At 38.6% G+C, this 25113-nt stretch overlaps 1 protein-coding gene across 3 annotated transcripts in view; it reads left to right on the forward strand.

The window, feature by feature from the left end:
* Nucleotides 1–25113, forward strand: part of PITPNM3 (PITPNM family member 3) — a 139489-nt gene that overhangs the window by 98342 nt on the left and 16034 nt on the right. For 2 of the 3 annotated variants that reach the window (XM_075033126.1, XM_075033127.1), the window contains exons 9-13: nucleotides 5369–5550; nucleotides 8189–8358; nucleotides 15085–15255; nucleotides 21673–21867; nucleotides 22615–22763. In XM_075033126.1, coding sequence (XP_074889227.1) covers nucleotides 5369–5550; nucleotides 8189–8358; nucleotides 15085–15255; nucleotides 21673–21867; nucleotides 22615–22763 — 867 coding nt within the window. The remainder of the gene's footprint in view (nucleotides 1–5368; nucleotides 5551–8188; nucleotides 8359–15084; nucleotides 15256–21672; nucleotides 21868–22614; nucleotides 22764–25113) is intronic. The other variant, XM_075033128.1, reaches the window with a different exon arrangement.

The following is a 25113-nucleotide window of genomic DNA, read 5'->3' on the forward strand; positions in this document are numbered from 1 at the left end:
TCTCCAGTAGAAATGGATCTCATTGGAAGAGTTTGAGATGCAGAAATATAAGAGAGTTTTTTACTTTACCATTTCACAAATGTCAGGGGTGTTTGTGAAATGAAACTAGTTGGAAATAAGGATGAGACAGAGGTACTTGCAACCATTGCGTTTTATGTTCTGGTTATAAACAGTGAAAATAGAGTAAATTAGGTTTATATAGTTACCTTCTTACTCTGTTTATTTCAAAGTGGTCTATAATAATAAGCTAGATTGGTGATGCAGTGACTGTTACATTCTCTGAATAGTTCACAGTTTTAGGCACTAGAAACTTCCTTTTGGAGAGAGAGGGCCTGTTAATTTAATGAGGCAATGTATATAAGGAATTAGAATGGTGCATTCTTCTACTGCCCCAGGTGAGTATTTGTTGGTTTGTGTGTTGTAGTCTATTTTCTGTATTTTAGTTTCCAGTATACACTAAAAATCATATCAGGATTATCCATAATAGGTAGTGACTTCTACAGTGTTGGCAGAAATGTGAATGATTACTGAGATCATGATGATTGTTGTGTGTACGTGCTTGTACAGGGCAGTATTTGAAAATTTACCTGCATGTTCAATAAAAGAGTCTGCAGTAGAGCAAATGTCACTCTGCTCAGACCAGACTAGTAAGTCTTGCTCTTTAAAAATCAGTTATGTTTGTAAATGTCAAAATACTTAACAAAGAAAGCCAGTGTTGTTGGCATTGTGATCATATCACTCCTTGGGTTATTAAAGGACAGAAGGATGAAGTGAACTTGGTCCATCATCAGAAGCGGAAAATGAAAGTCTTGTATTAGCAATCACTGTACTTGGTTGGGAACACTGTCTTTTAGAAGAGGAAGATGATTCTTTTTTGTTGCAACAGCTAAAATACTCATAATTTAGAAGTAGACAACTCTTCATTAGGATGAATGGAGAAAGTGGAAGATTTGCTTCACATGGATCAAGGATAAATAAAAGCCACCTGTGGGTGACTAATTCAAATCCCAGCATTGATACCGTTTTACTGCAGATGAGATTTTAATTGTGGCATGTGGGGGAGTTGAAAGAGCTTGTAGCAATGGAAAATAAGCTTTTTAACTGTTTAAAATGCAGTGAATAGTCTCTATACTGATCACCTCAACCTTCTTCTAAAGTGTTGCCTAATGTCTTTTTTTTAAGTGGCTTAGTGTATTTTTCAGAACTATATCTCACTCCCTGATCTGGCTGATATAAATGCCAAATTGGCTCAGTCTGTTTTGCAGCATACAAGAAAGACTGTGTCATGAAGGTGAGCCTAAATGCTCAAACAAGTGAGATAAAAATCTGGTCAGGTTTTCTGAATAGGTTTGAATACGGGATTTTTTTAACAAGACTTCCACCCCCACCCCCCCCTTAAATGTATCAGACTACTATAAATTTGAACACTTTCTATTCACTGTGACACCACAGTGTGCAGACTTTTTTACATACTCTTAGAATCTGATGTCATTTTCACCATTCAGATGCAGAGAAGGCCCAGATGGTTTAGTGAAGTTAATTTCTCAGTGATAGTTCTTCTCACCAAATAACCTTCTGTCTCTGTGAAATGATTGTCAGATTTCCCTATTGAATGGCTGTTCAGTAATGTGTAAAATGAATTTGATCCCAATTCAGTCCCGAAGGTACTATCACATGAACAGACTGTTCATGGGATAAAAGCCAGCTCCAGAACTGGCACTAGCTCTAGTCCTGGGTTCCCTGTTCTCAGGAATAAGACTAATTATTCACTCGTCACAGAAGCCAGGAAGTCCTCTTGGCTGTTGAAGACTATAGGTGGAACAGTGTGGGAATGTTCATCTTACAGATCATATACTGCTTCTGTCTTGGTTTCATTTTCCTGCAACTCATCTGCATAATTCTGGAGGACAGATTAGGTTCTTCAACATCTCTTCTTCACATGAAATCTCACCCCACGTGCACAGGGCTGCTAATGTGCTCCAGTACTGAGTGAGGTTATGGGAAGTGCCTGTCCTGTGAACTTGTTCTTTCTGTAGCTTCAGAGAAATAGATTCAGTTATCATGTTTTCCATAGTCTGTCTGTGTGACTTTGGCCAAGTCTCTTGATCTGTCGTGTCTCAGTCCTCACCTGTAAGCCTTGCACTATTTCTCACATCCTCTGTTTTGTCTAGTTGGATTTTATACTCCTTGCAAGTTGCTTAAAAGTACTGGACATGATAAAGTCTGTTTTTACTTGGGGCATTTGCTGATAGGAATTGTGGAGAGTGTTCCAGTGACACTTCAACAGTGCAATACAGTGGCATAATGCTATGTCCAAGAAGACAGGTGCAGGGAGCAGTGGTGGAGAAAATGTAAATGAGTGTGGGGAGAGAGTTATATGCAACAAGGAAAAGAACAACTTTGAATCCTGCTGTCTTGTACAATGCCTAGCCAATTTCCCAGTGATCTTCCCTAGGGTCGTCTCACAGAGATCTAGTCCCTTGTCCTTCTAAAACTGCTTTTGTCTTTCCTCATTGAACTGTGTGTGCCATGTATGCTGTGGAGGACCTGAGTTTTACCCATAGAAAATCAAATTTAAAATGTGTTGATTTTGACCAAAGAAAATGAAGGCTTTCTTCTGCAGTGCTACAGTAGCATGCCATGTCCTGTTAACTCGCTTTAGGTGATGATTATTATTGTAGAGTTTAACAAAAAAAAAAAAAAAAAGAAGGCAGCTACCGTTCTACTGTGTCTTTGACAGAAATGTTGTGCCCAGTAAATCAACAGGCACAACTGAAATGCTAGGTATGCTAGGTTAACCTTAATGATAGCAGTGCAGAAGAGGGAGCTTGATGCTTTTCCCACACAGTTTTTCTGAGACTGTCAAACTCTTGCAAAATTTGACCTATCTGAGATTGTCTTATGATACAAGAAAAGAACACACCCTCTGCAAGGAGAACCTGTTACTGAAGCTTAGAGGACAAAGGTGAATTGTTGCCAGCTTTCAGGGATAAAGATATTAGCTTCCAGTTTTTAAATACTGTAGAGAAACATGCGTGTGACTAAAAGAGAAGTGTTTGGTGTTATGTTACTGTCAACTCTATGCCTTTCCAAGAGCCAGCCTTCTTCCTGAGACCACCAGGAAATCAAGAGACCTAAACAAAAATATTTAATCATGTTGAGTTCCTTTTGTCTGCTTTCTTGCTCTGACACCTTCAAAGGTTCCCATTTTTCTCCATATATTGACAGGAATTCCTTTTCAAAAAGTAATGGGAGCTGAGATGCTGACATACCTGCCATGTGATTTTAACAAAGAGAGCCTTAAAATGTCACCAGGGTTTTGATGAAACTCTGAGCCTTGACAGCACTGATATGGTTTTCAGAAGTCACTCATGTTGTGATGTTTAAGAGCTTGACCAACAGCCCATTTAAATCAATGGATTTATCACTGCATTTCATGGGCTTTGGTTCAGCCTCTAAATATTCCCTTTCAGCTATGTGTATGTGGATTCACCTCCATTTTGTGTGCCACCATGAATATTACACCCTAATAAATTTATTCATAGTAAAAGCACCAAATTGGAATTTTAGGCAAAGGTGGCAGTATACTTGTAGCATGCAAGTTACAATTTAAAATCATAAATATATTGCATTTTCATGGCACTGTTGCTTGGGAACAAGCTAGATATCGGAACTCATCATAAAGGCTAAGAGGTAAATAATTACCTTTGCTGAATCAGTTTGGGATAATGATAAGACACAAGCAGATAAAGAAATGTTGTTCACTTACATTCTTGAGAATTCACCTATAAAAGGTTACTCTGTAAGAAACTCTGTCAGGAACAATTTGTTTATAGGAATTTTGGCTTTGAAAGGTCCCTGGTGTTCTGAAGAATAGATACAGAGTTGCTAAAAAGTACTGATGTTATAACAGAGCTTCAATGTAAGGTTGTAAACTGTAGGGCAAATCCAGCTACATAGAGTCAGTGTCAGGCTGAAAAAAAAGTTACTGGTTACATAAAAAATTACAAGTAGGGCCTGGAGCTGGTTCTGGCTTGACCTCAGTGGAAACGCATATTTTAGGTGGAGACTTTATTTTGGTTTTACATCACTTCAGAACACTAAACAGTGCGGGCAGTCAGCTGCCAACACACGGCAGGAGCCCTCATGCTACCTGGCCCTGTGAAATAGTTCTCTGCACTCATTAACACTAACAACTACCAGAAGTGAGGCCTAGTTTTAACATTGTAGATACATTAGTATTTATGCCAAGCAAGGTCCTAAATCTTGCACAACTTTAATATGAAAGTTGGCATGATGTGAATTTTGCTATGTTAGTATGAAATGCAGAAAGAGATTCCTATGCGCTTGTTGACTTTTTTCATTTTACAATCACAGGAATAATAGCCTGTGAACGTGCTGGTCCTAAACTAATCTTCTGCACGCTATTAAGATGCTAGTGCTAGTTGTATCATATCATCCTATGAATTCTAGTACTGCATTGTAAGAATCAGTAGAATGTGGATAAAAACCAATAATTACACAATTAGAAGGGGTTTAACTGTATCTGTTCTCCCAGTGTGCCTTGTTGATGTTTGTATCTTTGAAGTTTTGTAAAAGTAGATGTCAGGCATTTTCACACTGTCTTATTTTGTTGATCCAAATAGAAGGAGATTTACAAAGAACTGGATTACACAGTTATTATAAAGAACCAGATCTTGCATGCCTCATCCACCCAGATCTTGTGCATGAATGGGCAGATTCAGTCCGATGGCATTTGTTTTGAAAAGCAGCATTTGTGTTGGCTGCTGAAATGGATGCAGGAATAAAAGTGTGGGGGTAATAGGGATATGTCAGGGAGGATCCTGGTGCAAGCTGCAGAAGTGCTGGAGGAAATGAAAAATAAATAAATCTATTTCCTATTTCAAGGGGTACCTTAAAGATATGGTACCACTGGTCTCCTCTTGCATCCCGCAGAAGTTCATATTCTTAAAAAATAAGGTCCCGCATCCATGGAACATGATGAGCAAGACCATTAATGTTGTAATGGGCATTTTGTGCACTCAGGTAAGACCCCTTCTGATTACCTTATGATATTTATAGTCCTCTAAGAATGGTGAAGTCATGAGGGATAAAGCTTTTGTGTTACTTCTCCTCCCCCCCCCCCTAAAATTCCTGATTCTCTTTCCAGCTTTTAGGCTATACATCATAGAGGGAAATTTAGTCTTCATCTCTTTCCTTATCTTCTGCTGCAGAAAGAAAGTCTAACCCCTTCCACCCTTTCTTGGATAAAGTGAGGTCATTTGTGTAAATGCAGCCTTTTCATATAAGCTCTGTCATATTTTGGTCACTGTCTAAATCTTCCTTTTACTCTGTTCATTCTCTGAAGGATAATCCCCTCTTAGCAGAGGACTCCAGTCTGGGTGGCAGCAAACGCCTGAGCAAAAGCAATATTGACATCTCGGGAATCATGGAGGATGAGAAGCCAAGGCAGCCGTTGCCTAGGAAACAGAGTGACTCATCCACCTATGACTGTGATACTATAACCCAACATCATGCTTTCCTGTCTAGGTAACTAGTGTTTGATGACTGAGTAAAAGACATAGGCTTGCCATTGAATGGAGCCTGTCAGTACCAGAGCAACAGAATCATTTTTATTGTTTGTGGTGTGTTTCTGGAGGTTTGCTTAAAGTCCCTGTATACCTCTCAAAGAAAACTATAGAAATAGTGGGTCTAGTATGAACTTACTCACATGTGGAGAGTTTTTTATTTAATCTTTATTCAGCTGTGAGAGTTTTGAATATGCAAAACTGAATGCAAATAGTTCCATTTCTTCAGTGCAGCCCACACAAATCAAGATGGATGAATGCATTATAATTCTAAATTTCTGTTACATTTTTCTTTCTAGAGATCTCTCTGACTTCACTTACAGAGTTTCTATTATTCTGTTAAGAGTGAGATAACTGCTTTAGTCGCTCCCATTGGTCTATGAGCTATTCAGGTCAACTTTAAAACAACAACAACAAAAAAACCTGCATAAACATTTGGCTTAAATGAAGAGGAGGTTGCGGGAGGAGAGTTGACTTAATTAGCTTTCCTGGATCCTAAGAAACCTTTAAAACACAGATTTGGTGGGAACATAAGCATTCCCTTTGTCTCGTTGTTTCTTCCTGTTCTAAGCTATTTGGTTTTTTACTTACCTGAGTTCTTTGTGCTTTTTTTCCTCTATCAATCATCTTATTTCCTTTATTTCATTGGGAATGATGCAGAGGGAGAAGTTTTATTGTGTGTTGAAGTTTCAGTTCTGCTACAGTTGAGTATAGTGCAGACATACTACTGTGCTTTACTTCAAGTCTGGCAGTTTTGTTAGTAGCAGTTTAAGGTAATTTTATTTTCTTGCTTTGACTGAATGTACTTTGCTTTTGTTGACTATTCTGCTTTTCTTTTCAAACCATTGGGTTTTCTGGATATCAATATGTTGTAAAGCGTCTTCCCTCTGAGACAGAATGCCTGTTTTTTGCTTGTCTATGATTGAAAACGTGAAGATGTTTTTGGTCAGTCACTTTTAGGTTCTTGTATAGAAGGAGTACTGTATTATGTTTAAAGCACAGTGTTGGCTTATATAAAGCACTTCAGACTTGGGGGATAATAGGGTAATTAAAAGACAAAGATAACCGTGTTCTTCCAAGCCTTTTTTCATTTCCTGTTTATCTATGATTTTAAACTGAAAGCTTTACATGCAGCTGTACTTAAGCAAGCCAATAGAAAAGTGTTATCTTCCAATCACATTTTGGACTCCTCAAACTGTAGGCTGTTGCTAAGCTATTGAGGAATAGTTGGACAAATACAGCCTAAAGATGGCAGAAAAAATTCCTTGGTAAGGTAAAAAAGGGGGGGGGGGCAGGGACCACAAATCAAATGAAACCATGTCATCCTCTGACCCACCCTATACATAGAGAGAGATTCCAAGCATTTGGTTTCCTGTCTGTGAGACTTGCATAAGATCATAAAGACTTTTTTTCCTCATGAGCTCATTTACTGCAATTTAGAGGTGGTATGTCAGTGTGAGTAATGAGGTTACAAAGATCGCTCTTTCACACAGACATGTCCTTGTCCTGCACACTGTGGTTGTGTGTCAGCTTGTGCTTTTTGTCCAAGTGCTTTTGGCATAGAGAGGTAACTCCTAACTGCTGTGCTGCTGATGGATTTAATTCTTGGCTTTCTTCATTTCTACCCGAAAGGGGCCCTAAGCTTGGTCCCCAGAGTTTTGGTTAATAACATCAGCTTATAAATTGAGAATGTCACTAGGTTCTCAGATTGAAAGAGAGGCCTGGTGTCTTGGCCTGATTCAGGACCAGTCTTCAGGATTTCTGGATTCTGATCCATGCTTGGCCACTGATGCAGAGTATAGCATACATATAACTCATGAGGCCTTCAGTTACAGCTCTGGTTGAAGTCAGCATGGTCAGCATCTCTCAGTCACGCTCTGCACGCTCTGGAGGCATGTTCTGCTCTGTCTCATGACTGGACAGCAGGTGTATATGCTACTTTTCTGCTTCTGAATGGAGTTATATATTTCATCTCCAGCAGAGCTGAATGAGGGGTGAGTCTGTCAGCGAGCAATAGGTGATCTGTATTTACCTCATGCGTGTATGGCATACAAAGTAAATGAAAGTGTTTAAATCACTTAAAAGATTAAAAGCTGTCTATAAGCATCACTAATTTTAACCTGTAATGAATAGTTGAAAACTAGCGAAATGCTAGTTCATAGCTCAGGGAATGGATTAGAACAATGCTTTTTATGTACCCATGTAACATACTTCATGACTGCAGTCTTTTACTGCCATTGTCCTTATACAACTTGAGTTGGTTAGAATTTGTAGCAGAAGTTTCAGAATAAACTTACATACATCTGTACTGCTAAAAGGTGGGGGAGGTAAAGTTCAGTCCTTGCGTAACTTACCGATACGTATTCTGCAGAATAACTGTAGAAAACTCTTGCATGCTGAAGGTAGTAAACTTACTGAATAGTTGCACAAGAAATCATGATAAGTGGCTGCTATACTGCAATATCTATCTACAGTTTAAGGCATATTGCTTGGATCTAGATACAGCCGCTAGAGCTTTCTAAGCAGTCTGTTTTGGGAATGGATTTTTTCTCTGGATGCCCTCTTCATTATTGTTGAATCAGTGCATTTTCTTTGCTCAGCATCCACTCAAGTGTGTTGAAAGATGGTGCAGACTTTCCTCCTGTGAATTCCAGTCTCTCAGAAGTAAACCTGGGCCGATTTGAATTCGAGGTGTCTGATTTCTTCCTCTTTGGATCGCCGCTTGGTTTGGTGCTGGCCATGAGGAGTACTGTGCTGCCTGGCCTGGATGGTAAGCTCTTTCTGGAGTTAGAATGCAGGCTGCTTAATGACCTTTGTAAACAAAGAGACTCATAGAAAAGGAGGTAAATAAAGGAGCCTGGTTAAAGACTGGGGAGCGAGGTAAGTTTCTTCCTCTAAAAGATGGGAGTGTTAGTGTAGGTAGATACTGAGGTGATGAGGATTCTTCTGGGGGTGTCACTGCTCACCAATTTACAGTAGTATGTCTTTTGCTCTGCTGTTAATCTTATATTCCATGTCATACAACATGAAGCTTACACCTCACCAAGGATCAGTCCTTGAAAAAGATACCAAAAATAACATCTGTGCTTGGTTCAGCGTTGCATCTTGTTCAAGTCTGGCTTCATGGATAAATTTGGCCCCCAGCTGTGTTGGTTTTGAGCCATTTTTTCCTCTGGTAACAGAGTCTACTGGTCAGACACATACAGGATTTTTTTGTTTTATTTCTAAATACATCTGGATTTTTTTAAATTTTCAGTTTAAGTAAGAGCTTCATTTACTTATCAAAATTCAGTGTGTGTTTTGCCTTTTTGCATCAAATGAGGTTTGGTTAGCACAGCATCTTCATAGGAAATTATATATATGTTCGTTTATCGGGTAAGGGAGAAAAATCAGTTGCAATAGTGAGAAGAGACAACAATTCAGGATTCCCAATTTTTTTCTTCTCAGTTTATAGACTTTTGAGTAATGTCATTTGACTGAACTTTCAAAGTCACATTTGATTGCAGGAATGTAATATAAACTGAAAATTATTTTACCTGCCATAATTAAAAAAATGACCAAACACATGTCTTTCAGAGCCTTTAGAAATCTGGTAGGATTTTTTTAGCAACTTCCATTGACTTACAAGAGAGCGTAATTAAACTCCCATTTTGCATTTCATTCTTTGTATTTGCAGTACTAATTTTTCTTCAAATAAAAAACAAAAACGAAGCTCAGCTAAAAAGAATGGGAATTCATATATATTTTCCCACAAAATAAGGCTTTTTGCTGCTGTGAAAGAGCTGTCAGGGAAATGAACAAAAATTACATAGGTGATGGCTGGCTTTGAAAACTGCACTGCAATTTATTTTCCTGTCTTAGGGATTTCTTTACAACATTAGCAATGCTTCCCTTGGAAGATGGTGGGGGGTTTGGGGCAGGGACTTAAGGGTTTTTTTTTTAATTTACACGCATGTAATCAAATTCTTTGAGCTAGAATTTGTATTTTTGCAAGATGTCGTGGTTTCCATTCAATGCATCAGAGTGGACACATTTACTCTGGAATCACATATGAAATAGAGCATGCATCTGTTTTGTTAGATACCTTTTTAGAGTGAGGACAAATGCTGATTAGCAGATGCCAGTTACTGCACAGTAAGTAGAAAATACTGGCAGTGTTTGGTACAAGAGTACCTCAGTGGCAGACATTGACACATCTTTTCCTATAGCCGGTGGTGGCTGTTAGCAGATGACTGTGTGTGGTAAGCCCTCCCATCAGTCAGTCCTGATAAGCACAGTTAAAATTCATAGTTCACTTTAAGGGAATGTACACATGTATTGAAAATGTGTGAAAATTTATTGGAATTGTGGCTTTTTGCAAGAGGGATTGCTCTGAAGTGTTGTACTTTTTCTGTGTAATTCTCTGTGCAATCTGAAAGTCTTCCCTTGAATGCTGTGCTGCATATGAAAGGATTTGTGTGTTCAGAATTATGACAATTACATTTAAAATTCATTGTTGGCCATATAAACATGCCCTTTAGAACTAACGTTGGATTCAGAGAGGTGAGAGAGCTGCCTTCCTGGAACCTTATATTGTGAAGTAGGATCACAGGGATAGGGGAAGCTCTGCAAGTTGATCATAACCTTTCCCTGTCTGAAATCCAGGCAAAGCATGTACAAGGTAAAAATGAGGCTACTGGGATTTGTCTCAGGTGGTAATTTTAAAAACAAAGTGACTTACCATATTTTGACTATGTTTTGTATGAGGCCATAATGCTGTTTTGAACTTGAAACTCATCTGTGTTACTGGGGAAGGCTGCAAGGCAAGAGAAGAAAAAAAGAGACAGCTTTGTCCTGACTGGTAAGAAGGAAATTTCTGAAGGTTACCACAACTCTGATTGCTGTATGTGCTTCCCATTTATTCATGAGAATGTATCAGTAAATAGAAAACATAATGTCTTTAAGTTCTGATAGCTTCCTTTAGCAAGATGTCTGAGACATGGCTTATGGACAGTGAAACTGATAAGATTGGGGCAAGATATAATGTGTCTATTCCACAGTTTCCACTTGTTACAGGAATCTAAAGCAAGCTCTTCTGCACAGCAAGTGTTCCTGTTACCTGTTTGGAAGGAATTAATAGACCATACAATTACATTTTTACCTTTAGATACTGGAAAGCAAAGAGCAAACGCAACTTCTGAGTCCTTCTATAATATTTTTGTGGCAGCTCTGTTCACAGGTCAAAGGTCCCTTCTCATATTTAAATTTATAGTGGATGAATGACATAACTATAAAGAATTGGGATCAGGTAGAGATGAATGGCAAATTTTAACGCTTAAATACTTTACTGGACTGGGGCTGTATGTTTCTAAACTCTCTAGCTAATAGTCCTTCTTTCCCTAATCGCAGCTCTGGTACCCTCCAGACACTTTGACAGGAAAATTTCACATTAATTACTGGTATTTTAAACTATTTTCTTCAAATTAGCTCTCACTTCCATCCTCCCTCTGGTGTCCTGCAGGGAGCATGCTTTGAGAGCAGCTCAACTGACCAGCATTTCAAACACATTCCAAGGTGAGCAGAGTCTACTTGAAGCATAAGTAGTCTTTAGAGGTGCATATGATAAGAGAATCCCATTTTAAACTGATAATTATGGTGCAGTTGAGAGGAAGGCAGACAAGTTGAAACCTATCATGCAGATAGTTGGAAGTTAGGTGAGAAGAGTTGGGTGCCCTTTTTACTGAAATGAAAGGTAGAAAGCTACCTGGAAATGTGAGAAATAAAATTCAGGATATTTTCATGTATTTGTTTTGTTAGAGTCAGTTTTTGAAATAAAATGGAAGAAAATTATATCCAGAGGTTTGCCTGTTCTGTCTGCAGAACAGCTGCATTTTGTCATGTTTTACCTTCTGAATATTTATTCATCTTTACACTAATAAGAGTGTAGCTAAAACCAAATCTTCATTCCAATTTTTTATTTCCTTGCCAAATGCCTTTTAATTCTCTTCTGTTGAGTATTCTGTTGGTCCCTTAGTGCTTCCTTAACAGTTCTGGTTACCCTCTAACACTCTTTTCTGTGGTCCTCCCACTGTCTAGTCTCAGTTCTTATTTTCTAAAGTACTGATCATTTGTGTGTCTCTGCCAGAGTTTTCCACTCTCTGTGTGCTGATTATCCTTGGATGAGGCTTGCTACCCTATGAAAATGTCAGTGTTTTTTAGAATTCCAAATAGATCATGAGCATCTACCTACATCCACAAAGTGGCACTGTTCTACCTTAGGATGGTTGTAATAGTAGGGTGTTTTGCACTTGCTCTCAATAGGAACTAATACTGCTAAATGCCACAGTAGTAGGAAGTAATCTTTGGAATATGTTATATTCCTTTGCCAGGTTGGAAGAGGGGTATGAAAACAGCTGATAACTCGAAGGACATGCTTTCTTTTTGCCGCTAAATACCATAATTTGCCCTATGCTAACAACTTTCATAACCCTGCTGTTTGCATTCCTGGCTTGCTTTGTCTCTGTCTCCCTTCTGTGCATATACAGAAGGCAGACATATACAGAAAAAGTTCCTGTACAGGAAGTATTAGAAGGTGCAATTAGGCAACTGATTTAATTACATTAAACACTTCCCTTATGTTTAGCTCTGACAGTTAATATTAAGCATAGTGAGAAAGAAAGAATAAACCAATATACTACCCACTAGGGAAGGAAGCTCTAGTTTAGTAGGACAATACCCAGTTTATTGCTCTACTTCATAAGCACTAGATCCCTAAATACAAACGTCAAAGTTACAGGCTTGCCAAAATATGTTTTTAATTATAACGCAGTGCAGTGCTTTACCTCACAGAATGTATTTCACAGTACTTGGGCTCTGCAAGAGAATTATACTTTCCTTGCAAAGAATTAATTTCTGCTGTGCTTAAATGCTCTCACACAGGTAATCTGTTTCCATTTTTTCTGGCAAATACTAAGAACAAAATACAGCTTGAAGAAAGCCATCAAAAGTAGTCTTGGATCTTGGCAGTCTTGCTGGTGTTTCCCTTGTGCTTCTCTTGTGATGCAGTTAACTGGAATACATTGGAGAATTTACTCAGATTTCATAGCACAATAAACTGGTGCGTGTGTTTTATATCCTACTTGGAGACTATGTTAAGAAAAAAGGGTACTTGATAGTGGTTCCCGGAGAACTGTGGAAAGGTACTTCACAGAAGAATCTCACAGGCCATAGTTTTTGCATATGGCTGGCTTAATGGTGTGAAAGGGACAAAAGTGGCATGAAGCTCCTATTTATTTGATAGTGGGAAAGGGAAAAGATTCTGTGGTGTCCTCAACAAGCAGTCTTACTCTCTCCTACTTTCTTTTCATCTGCTACCAGGAGTGCTGAGTGATGCACAGAGCCATCCTTTCTAGAAAAATCAACACACAGCAGACATCAAAAGTAGGTTTTGGTTATCCTGCAGCTGGAAACCTGGTAATTGCCACTGATAACAATCTTAAAATGTTTTACAAAGAGAGTGTGGGGGGAAAAAACAACATACAAAGCTTCACTTAATGCCTCCAAAGACACCCACATTGTTCACTTTGTGTGACAGAAATCCTGCAGAATTAAAGAGATGTTGCACCATCCTCAGAGTGAGTCAGTGAATACAAAATACAATGCACACTGCATGTCCAAAGAAGAAAAAAGTTCATGGTTTTGCAGAACTGGATCATATATAGGTATACTCTTATTGGAAGATTTGTCCCAGAGCATTTCTTGAGAGGGTATGAGTATGGATATCTTCATGACATGAAGATAAGTCTCCTAGACAGTTTAGCACAAAGCACATGCAGTAAAGTGGTCCCCATGGCTGTGATTCATCATCATACTCAAAGTATCTTGAGAAGGTTTTTGCTATGATCAACAAAAGGTTAATTGTCTTACTAGTTTGAGAAGAAACATTGTGTGCCTGTGCTGTAGCCTTCATAGAACAAACACTCATATAGAACAGGACAAAACAAAGTATTGCTCTGACCTGTTCATGGCAATGCTGCTATTACAACTCAGTATCAATCTTTTAAGCTTAGAACTTGGTAACATCGACATAGTCTATATCAAGATTTGTCCCTGTATACCTTTAATAGCAGCAAGCACCAGAACATGAATTTTTAGAGTCCTTCCAGCAACATGGAAAGCACTTGAGAAAACCTGTAAGAATGTAGTGTTTTCTGTTGTAGCTCTTACTGACTCTCTGTGACTGCAGCAGAGGAAGATGTACAGCGTCAAGTTTGCTCATTGTAGTTTTGCTTATGTACAGATACCTTGTCTGTTGCACTTGAAAATGAGAAAGAACCTAAGTAGTGTGGGTTTGATTTTTTTTTATTTTTTTTTTAATTCCATGATGGGTGCTCTGGTGAGAGATGTCACTTAAGATAGACTGCATGGGATCTAATATTCCATGACACCTTATATTAAAACTCTAACATCTTTCTTCATGGTTTCCAGTTAAGCATGTGTTTGGCTTCTGCATGGGAACAATGCTGCACCAAACATCTTCTAAGAAAAACATCATATATGTTACCAGGCTTTCATTATCACCACAAGGAAATAGTAATTCTATCAGAACAACATTTAGGGTTTATTGTGTAGCACAGCAAGTTTGAAAACATGTCTTGTTTGCATGGAGTTCATGGGGAGCAGACATAATATTCCCAAACATATTTTGTAAATACTTCAGTCATTCTTTTACTCTTGTAGTTAATAAACTGACTGTTGTAATGTGAAATGCAGTATTATACAAACTGTACTAAGTTTAATAAGCCTATAATGAATTGATTTGCTCACGCAGGCAAGATTCAGTGTGATTGAAGTGTGGTGTGGTGAGAAGTGACTACACAGACTGTTTTACAGACCTTAGCAGTCTCATGTGATCACCCATCTTTGGTGCTGTGTGTTTAGTCAAAAGAATGCCTTATTAGCTGAGTAAGTGATTTTCAGATTTGCATTTACAGTTGCAGCCCAAAACCCTCAGGAACTGCACACCTTCAGCAAGAATCATAAACGTTGCTTTGCTGTTATAGTATGACCAGCCTCATTTCTATACATTAGCTTCCATAAGGTGACTTCAGAAACTGCTGTCACCTAGATTTAAGTCCTCTTGACGTAACAGGCCCATTAAACCCTTTTGCTGGTAAATATTTGAAGTGCTGAGCATCATAGCTGTAATGCTCAATATTATATTTAATTATATTTACAAGATTTTAAAACTTCTTTTTCCTTCCTTACTTCTGTCAATTTCTCTGGCTGGTGTTCATGTGTGCTACATGCCTGCATCTCAGATTGTGATGTCTCTATAAACTCTTTTGCAGCAAAGTGATCTTTACACATGAAATAGCAAACAATTTAGTTAAATTTCTTGTGGCCAGATGTATGCTAGTCTGGAGTTTGCATATGACCATATTAACCTTGTCTCTGTATAGACTCCTTGAAAATTGTAAATACTGACCTCTCTTTCTCTGTCTGATTCTCATCCAAGTATGCCAGGTCCGCCCAGCCTGCAGCCAAGTATACAGTTTCTTTCACTCTGCTGACCCCTCTGCCTGCAGACTTGAACCATTGCTGGAAAAAAGGTTCCATCTCCTGCCTCCATTCAGTGTCCCACGGTACCAGAGATACCCACTAGGAGATGGAAGATCTCACCAGTTAGGTACAGTGCCTATTTTCATAGCTCTCCTTACCTGTTGTTCTCTTAAGCATTCTCTCCTTACACAGGTCAAGAGGATTTGAAATACCAGTGTGCTAACATGCTAAAGACAAGTCATCTGGCACAGAATGGCACAGACATATTTAGCAAGTGTGGAACCAAAGAAGATTACCAAGAAAAAATTACTCTCATAAATGAGCTTTGTGATGCTAGTTGTGTTAAAGAGGGGTTGGAAGGTGATACCACTGCTTTAGGTGAAGTGTCACTTGCAACCTTCTGTGTCTTTCGCTATCATTTTAAACAATTTATTTTTACAGTTAGTTGACCTTTGCCTAGGTCTTCAGATATTGTTTCCTTTGGTCACTTGTGGTTGGTTTATTGTGGATATCTACTAGGGCAAATCAGAGCACTGGGCTAATTGTCTTTTGATTGCTCTTTTCCTAGGTAGGCTACTAAACAATAGTTATATTGGGTAATAAATGTTTCAATCCAGGAAAAAACCAGAAATAGACCGATTTGTGGGGAGGAAAGAGGAAGACATGGATGAGTGAGGTGCTAATAGAAGGAATTGTGCTCTTTTGACTTTATAGAAAATGAGATAAAATCATATAGGTGCAAAGTACCTTGTCATATTATGCAAAAAAGGAATTGATCAGTGTGTATCTATCTGTACATGCATGCACATTGGATTTATTCTTTTTGCTACAGATTGAGACATGAATTCAAGCCTCAGCAGGATATTTCAAAAGGCTTTTCAGGATTCAGAGTTTAAGGTTGGAGGCTAATATAGTAAAATGGCAGTGTTTTCTATTTGTTGGAGCTAGGAGAATTGTATCATTGGGAAACCATTCTGTGCAGTAGGATACACACAACTGCTTTGTTTTATCTGCTCAAATATGGTGTACATTGGATACAAATGTGTTTGATTAAATCAATGTTTGAAAAGCAACAGTTGATCTTGAATTGCAGAAGGGTGATTTCTAGGTGTTGACTTCACTGAAACATGTGAAGATCTGGCTATTCCTCAGGAATTGACTTAAGTAATAGCTAAGGTGAGGGACAGTCCAAACCAGGGAATATGTGCTCTCTCCTAACCCCCGTGTCTAAGTTTTCTTTCAATGCAAATATATACCCTGCTTTGCATTCTGACTTGGAGTTATTATGAAGCCTGACTGTGCACTTGGAAATCTGGCTGGTTAGTTAGGCACTAATTCTGTCACTGAGACATATCTAAGGCTGCCTTGAAAAGTTGAACCTGCCTTTAAATAACTCTCCTAGGAAGAATAGTTCCCTTAGGCTGCTTTTCAAGTGGAAAACCTTACGTTGGTACATTTTACCAGCTTTGTTGTGTTAAAGTAAACCCTTCAGATACAGTGATTCTTGAAGCAGAGGTTTTATAAGTGATTTGGGAACAACTAGTGTTCTTTTTGAGTTCATCTAAGGCACCGGGTCAGAAGATTCCCCTACAGAGCATCTAAATCTGGAAACCCTGTCTGTTGGAAGTATTATAAAATAAAGATTCCTGAGTGCTAATGATCAGCAAATGTTCCAAGGTGTGGTTTTGTATTTAAGCCTCTGTGCAGAGTTAAATCATTGCCGTGCTTTACAGCTACGCTGCGTTATTTTTCGATGAATGTGAAATCCTCCCATTTAAATGCAAGTGCTTTGAGATCCTTTTGGAATTTAAGGTTCTTCATTCACAGAGGATTAATTCTAGTGACTGTATAATTTTTTTGCTTTCTCTGATACCTGGGCTTGTGAAAGTATTTCTTAAAATGAGAGCCTTCGTGGTGTCAGCTGGAATGGTAGTTTACTAATAAATTATGATGAGACCTAGTTACACCAAACTAATTACTATGCACTGCCCAAAGCCTTCAGCTTTTTCTGATAATCTTTCATGTCATTAAACAATCTCACTCCCCGTTCCTTTTCTCAAAAGAACTGATGATTAAAATAAGAATGATTCTGTTGTCTTCCTGAAATTCCTGATAGGTGCCTCTGTGGAAGAAAAATCTGATCTGGAACCTGCATGAAAAAAAAATTACTACTAGAAGGAAACTTCACTATATGATTCATAGGAATGGTTCAGTGGTAACAGATAAACTGGCGGGGAGGAGCAGGATTTCTATAGCTGTCTTTCAGTTCTTGCCAATCAAATGAAGCTCTTGGAGCCAGCTGCTCTGTGCATAGGGTTTATCTTGAAGCTTTTAGTTTATCAAATTTACTTTTTCCATTGAGATTCAGGAAACATCTAAGACTTAAATGTCAGGACTTAAATTGCAGAGCACACATTTATCTAGATGATTGCCTTTTGCATCCAGCAGGCATCAATACTTATCACTAAGTCTGCCCCCAGGGTCATACAGTTTGTAGTAATGTGGTGGTGTTTGTGTGTGTGATGGATCAATCTATTAAGTTGTTAATGATGATGAAAGCTGACTCTTAGCAGGCTTGATTTTGATAATCACAGAGACTTGACTAGCCCAGAGAATTATTCCTCTTTCTGTCAATTCCTTGCGTCAGTTGCAACTGTGTCTTCTGTTGATACAATTCCTAATGTGGATGTGATAACATTATTAGGCTATTGATAAAATAGCTTAATAATATAAAATTATTTGAGGCATGATTTAAATTCAGTTTTCTGCATGTATAGGGGAGTCAACACATTATATGCAAAGAGAAAGAAAAATGAGCAAAGATTAGGTTTAATATCTGAGATATCTTCAACCTATGCACTGGATAGATAGAATAGAAATACTCACATAAGGCATCCCACTTTTTCAGAAGTCACCTCTTAAAGGGATATTTATCTCATGTTGCTGTGATATACAGACAAGTGAAAGTAAAAGAAACTGTGTTGAAAGCACTGCCAGACATACAGAGCAGGTGGAAAAAACATTTATCTTCCTAACTCTTTTATCTATGGTGATTGCTGACAGAAGACATAGCAGTAGATAATGGTTCAGACAAAAATATGATTTATTAATTGGTGGGTTTTTTTTTTACTATAAGGGCAAGGTACAAAGTTCAGGTTCTGTTAAAGGCCAGAGAAAGCCATGCTGTCTTGACCTTTCATTAAACAGCAGCTTTCTCAGCTGCTGTGTAGTTGACATTTCATAATCAAAGTGCTTTTGTAGCTATTATAAGTGAGACTTAGCTCTGTGACAGGTCTCTGATCTACCGCCAGTCATGTCTTTTGACACTTACTAACATGTGGGATTTAATTCCTTTTTTTGCTTTGCTCCTTATGACATGATGCATTATATCTACTTGGGGGTTAAAAATATGGTTGTTATGTATTAATTCAAAACACCTGATTTCAACCTATCCTACTTTTTAGACATTTGACATAGCAGAACATAGATAATCATAATCCTGTTTACTGTTTGAGCTTCTACCTTACATTTTACTTTTTGCAATTATTTCAATTGTACTGCAATTTTTCTCTTGCAAAGTTTTATTTCTAAGGAATGTGCAGGAGCACCAGTCCAGACTATGGCTGATCTGACTGGTCTGCTTCATTATGGATAGATAGAAATTAAGGTCTAAAAGCACAGTACTTCTCCAATTGTGTATGCATATAATAAAGTATTGCTAATTTTGTTTGGAGATGGTTACTGTGTGGCCTTGAGGAAGTTGCTTTGCCTCTTTGTATTGGCTGTAACTCATAGTTATCCAAGATGAGACTCTGTAAAATGGTCTGCCTTTATTTTATTTCTTATCAAGCATGATAGTAAATTTAGATTAGTAGGATTAATAAGAACCTTTAGTGACCCTCAGAGCCATGAGGAAGGTTGTTTTGGGTGGGAAGTATCCATTTCAGTTATTTAAATGGAAGAATTATGCACATAGACTGTCCTAGTCAGAAGTTGAGCACAGGGCTTTTAGAAAAAAATAGTATTACATGTATTTTATTAATCTCTAACCAGTACTCTCTGTCCTCTTTTACAATTCAACAAAGATGTGACCCACAGCAATGAAGGCAGGCTGCCCTACCTTTTTAACATGAAGATAATTCAGGAAACAGGAGGAAAAAAAACTGCCGAAAAAGCCTTCCGTGTTATTGATTTGATCTCTTCACAAGGAGAAGGGTTACTGAGCTTAGAATAACAGTATTACAAAATAAACAACAGGTTTCAAGGCACCAGATGCCTTACCAAGCTGGTCTTAAGCTGGTCAATAATATGGAAAAGGCTAACAGATATGTTGGCTAACAACACATTTTCCATTCTGTGCAAGGTTACTATTTTTACTTCTCTCTCCATCTCCATTTTAGTGGGAATGAAAAACCAAAACTCTTGCAAAATTATAATGGGGGAGGAAGGATTAGATTAGGGTCAATTTCTGACTGTTTCAGCAAGCAACAAGAATTCAGAAGCAGAAAATTTATTTTAAAAGCACAACCGTTTTTATTTCAGTGAATCTTTTGGAAGGGGAAGCAGAAAGTGTGCATCACAACACTGCCGACCATGAGCACTTCATGGAGATACAGCTCTCATTTATGGGATACATTGCACCTTCTTCTGTGGAATTTCCTGTTGGTTGATGTTTGGATGAGGGTTCTGGATCAGATAGGCCCCTAATGGGGTGCAGTTTGGCAGCTTCCCTGTTCCTTACTGCTTATGTCCGTGGATTCTGCTACTCTCTTCAGTGAACTGATTTGCTGTGATGCTTTAGGCCACATGATTTGGGTTTTTTTGTCAGAAGGACCAGGTGCCTTGCTGTTCAGTATTTAGTATGACATAGAATCAGACCTTTTACTTCTTTGTGCTGCTTCTTTCACTACAAAGAGCATATAATACTTCCTCATCTTGTGAGGTAAGTAATAGGAAAGCAGCATTGTGTTTTGTTTTCAGTTGTCTGTGTTGCAGTCTATGTAGTTTGCTTGAGACATGGGAAGTAATAGAATTATCCTTCCATTCTTTTCACCTCCATCAAGCTTTCCTGTAGCCACACATAACTTTCCTTAATGTATGGCATCAGCAAGATTCCTTTGAAAGAACAGTACATTACAGTTTCTTTAATGAAAACTCAAAGCACATGTTCCCATGGAAACTACAATTGAACATATCCTGTCCAAACTACATACCTGTCACAAAGTGTTAAGAGTTTAATTGTTTCTCTGATTCAGTTGCAGGGCAGCTCCTAGTGTTGTCTCATGCAGTTGATATATTCAGGCTTATGTCAAAACAAGCCAGAATCTTTCTAGCCATGTCTGCTTTTTGGAAGGGAGGACATTGTAGGGAGCTGTGCTGCTGTTCCTTTTCATTAAATGGTGATGTGTTTTACCAGTTCTGATAATCTATAGACACTTATGCTTCCAGTGTATTTTTTTAAGGAGTGGTATCCTTGAAAGCAGCAACTTGTTGTTGTCTTCTGTGTGCACCATTGAGGTATTCATTGCATTCAGAGTTGGTAAGACTTGAAAAGTTCAAGAGAAACTTATTCCAGGCCTCCACTACATAAAGAAATGTATGACATATTCCCCAACCAAAGACCATGTGAAAGATGAGCACAGCATGATTACAGTTATTTTTCTGAATGGGATTGAAATACGCTGAGAAGTAGAGCAATGCATCATCAAGGGACGTCTGCTTTCTTTTGTAGTATGTGCATTGAACTGGGTCTCCTTTTGTTCACTGTTTTAACCTCTCAAAGAGGTTTGTTCTCTGAAAAACAACACTGAATAGTCAGCTGCTTTTGATATGCACTTTGCTGTATAACCTCTGTCTCACTTGAGGTTCTGCCTTTCCTAGGTACAGGAGGGATGTGTAGGCTGCCTCAAGCAAAGTTATCAGTAATGCTTTTATTTGAATGCATGTCTGTTCTTACATGTTTCAGAACACCTCAGGAGAAAGGCTGTGTTTTGTTTCATTAAGTAGAGGTGTTAGCCATGGCCTATAGCTTTGTCAGAGTGGCATGAATAAATGAGAATTTGTTCCTTTTGGGAACATGCAAACCAGTAGATACCATTGCTGAAGATTCTCTTTCTAAAGTCATTTTGTTCATGTCAGGACGAGGACAAGAGAAGTATCACAGACTCCCAGGGCTGTATAGCTCTTCTCAGAGAATGATTTTAAAATGGATAGGGTTGAGTGTGAAGTAAAATAGACTCCCAACGTCACTACCCAGTTTGGAAGATCTTGGCCAAAACCGCCCAGCTGCCATTGCATTTTGATGGCAGTAGGGTGCGCTTTCTCCATTTAGTCATGCTGTCTCATGCTGTCCTCCTCACTCTGAAGGAGTTTCATCCGTGGTCATGAAATCTGATATTATTCAGGAAAACGCCCATTAGCTCTGTGTTTAAAAAAAAATTAAATAAAAAAAATGCACACGCACACCCCCCACTCCCCCAGTTTCAAAGCCTTGTTGTTCATCCCATTGGGTTTTTTTAATTATTTTCCTTTCTGTAACCTGCAGGTGATGCTATCCACAACCACAGTGCTCTGTTCCTTGAGAACAGCTCTTTGAACATACCTTTCTCTCAGGAGAATCCTGGATCTCCAAACACATCTGATCAACGACAAGGAAGAACAAGAAAGTTGAGCTTGGCCAGCACAAACAGTGAAAACTCAGGGTCAACAGAAAGCTTGCCATCAGCATACCTCACCAACAGTGAGTGAAGCCTGGTGCCATGTGCTGTCTGACATGGCAACAACCCTTCCCTCCACATCCTTTCTGTGGAAAAGTTTATTATGAAAAGGAAAATTACCTGCTTGGAAATTTGGGGGGAATGAGAACAGCCTAACTTGCTGCAATTTTAAATAACACAATTTAGCTTCCTCTTCTGTTTGTAATTAAGTAGATAAAGTAACAGAAGTGAAGTCACAGTTTTATATTAAGGTGCCACTCATAAATAGTCATTAAGAGTTTCATACTAATAGGGGTTTAGAAGCATGTTCCAGGCATGAAGAAATACAGATAGATAAGATTTGTTACCCATAATTAAAAGTGCTATGAATTATTACGTTGTCCTGTTATGGACTGTAGTCATATATAAATATTCTGTTCACTATTTGGGAAGCATTTGCAATTCTTATTCTATAACACAATCATAGAAGTACTAGTCTCACTGTACATTTTCTGTGGACCAGGAAGCAATGGGAATCATGCCGAGGTGATTTCTGCTTCCCCAAACTTGGACCCAATAGAACTGTTTAGATTGCAGACATTTAAGTGATGATGCAGCCAGTGGAAACAATAGTTTCATGTTTGATAGATATCTTTAACAGACTCTAAATGTCAAGATAAAAAAGCAGAAGACTTCATTCAATTATCTAGCTTAAACATAAAGACAGCAAGAGATTTATTAAGAAGATACCTTATAGAAATGTGATGCTATTTTGTTTGGTTTTTTTGTAGTTACTGCAAAGTGGTGGGGAACAAAACGAATAGATTATGCCTTGTATTGTCCAGATGTGCTGACAGCCTTTCCAACTGTGGCCCTGCCGCATCTCTTCCATGCCAGCTACTGGGAATCAACAGATGTTGTGGCCTTCATTTTAAGACAGGTCATTGATCTCTGTATTTTTTTGCTCTGCAACCAATAACATTGTGATCGTTAATTGCATATTCCAAGGGTGGTCAGTCTTTTAATCTTTAGTTCAGTTAGATGGCTAACTGTGGTTGCATCACATACAATTGGAGGTAGGAATGACAGATGTGGATTTATTGGAGGGGTGAAGGGGACAGTGAGCCCACCATTAGCACTGCTGGCTGGTATTCTTACTGCTGACTGTGTGGGAACAATGCACTGTCTTGCATACCTTACACACCCCTTCCATGCCCCAGATCAGTATAACCCTGTATTATGTGTTAATTTCCTTCTGTTTTTGAAGGAATAGGCTATTTCCAGTCTTTCTTAATTATGTATTTCCCTAATAAATGTCAAATTATTAGCATACATTTGATAATAAACCAGCAGTTTGAAAGTAATACTCCCACAAGAAAATCAAGTCTCTCCTGTAACTATATGAGACTATTTCAAGGCATTGTGTGCACTATCTCCTCAGAATTTATTTCTGAGTCATATGATGGGTCTGTTGTTCCTACTATGTCAGTAATTTGACAGCAGCTCGCAGAGACTTAGGTATAATGCAGTGCTCTGACCTCTAGAGAAAGTGGTGAGGCTGAGAAATCTCACCTGGGGTAAAAAAAAAAAAAAAAGTGGTGTTCAAGTGAAACCTGCAGGATAAGTGTCTCTCCAAGAACCCAAAGTGACCCTCACCCGAAAGCCAGTCACAAGCAGTTTAATCTGGATTAACCCAAGAATCAGTGTGGTTTTTATATCTAGTGAATGATGAAACAGCTGCTGCCAGGCAAACAGTAGAGAGAATAATGCAGAAAACTGCACAGTGACTTTTTTTCATTAAATCAGTTTGGCAGATGTCAGTGTGCCTGCCTTTCTCGCAACTCCTTTTAGCTGGTCTCTGAGTGTTAGCTCCCTCCACCTCCTGCTCCCAGTGCTGGTGTCAATAATGTTAGCTCCCTGGAGACTTGCCTGGGATTTCCTGGGAATGGAAGCTCAGTGGCTGAGTTCCCTCCAGTGCAGAACTGTTGCTGAGTCATACTGTGCAATTGTATCGAGCCCCCATCTTTATACAGCAGTCTGTGAGTGGAGTGCACAGCATACAATCTGGCTGGTAACCAGACCACTTGCGGAGTTTTTGATTGCTGTTTTTAACTGATGAAATTCTAAGAGTCCTTCAACTTCTTGCTGTCCTTTCAGAGCATCCTTTAGTATATCTGATTCCAGTCAAAATGTATCAGTAAGCAATGCAGAATTTTAAAAGCTAATTTAAAAAACTTTGTTTATAACTAGCATCACCGTAATCAAGGCAAAGAAAAAGTTGCTGAAGAGTTTTTCCATGAATGAGAACAGTCTCCAAAACAGGAATCTTATTTGATGCTCATCTGAAAGTAGAGGAGAGGTTTCTACTGGAAGTGACAGGATGCAAATCCCTGTTTTTTTCTGTTCAAGGGCAATTGTACATAGATGTTTCTCCTCTCCTTTGCAGCTCTCTTATAGCTCTTGTCATCTCATCTTCTCTCTCAGGATGTTTTTTGCCTTGAATCCATCAGAACATTCTCCCATCTTGCCTTTCAAATGCCTCCCTGAGCCCAGTTGTCTGCTAGCAATCATTTCTGCTTTATTCTACTTGTTATTTCTGTGCACTCATATCAAGTTCCATTGTTGTGTCTTACCTAGCCTTATATGTGCATCACAGCTTTTAGAATTTAATAAGCCTTTGGAATAAGCATTTGAAACATGCCTGTAAAGCAATATGTGAGCTTACAGCACTACATAAAGGACTGGTTAGTTCCAGCATAGTCTGGACATTCTGCCCTTGCTGGGGGTTAAGGTTAAGGCTAATGGCTCCTGAATGCCCTATGGGCACATATATTTCCTGCACATGACCTCCAGTGAATAGTATTTATGCCAATTTGTTAAAAAACACACTGACCTCTCAGCATTACTATGATTTGTTGCAAGCCAGTTGATGTGCTAAGGCCGAATGCAACAGGATTTTACTCAAAGAACTTCATACTCAAAGAACTTCATACTCAAAGAACTTCATATACTCAAAGAACTTCATATAAGACATCTTTCAAAATGATTCTAGGCCACTCTTCCAGAGAGGGCACCCAGGGTGGAAAACTTCAGCACAGAAAACCAAATGTTCAACTTGAGTGACCTTCTGCTGGCTCGTGGGAGACAGACTAAGCTATTTCTCATTCAAAATGAAGTAGCCTCACGCTATCCATGATCCCAGGGTGCAACCCACAGATTTCAGTAAGAGAGGGCTTGTGGTTTCAACTGAAACAGGGCATAATAACCCACAGATTCTGAAATCTGTGGGT

This window comes from Buteo buteo, chromosome 7 (genome assembly GCF_964188355.1).
Source record: "Buteo buteo chromosome 7, bButBut1.hap1.1, whole genome shotgun sequence".
NCBI classification, from domain to species: domain Eukaryota; kingdom Metazoa; phylum Chordata; class Aves; order Accipitriformes; family Accipitridae; genus Buteo; species Buteo buteo.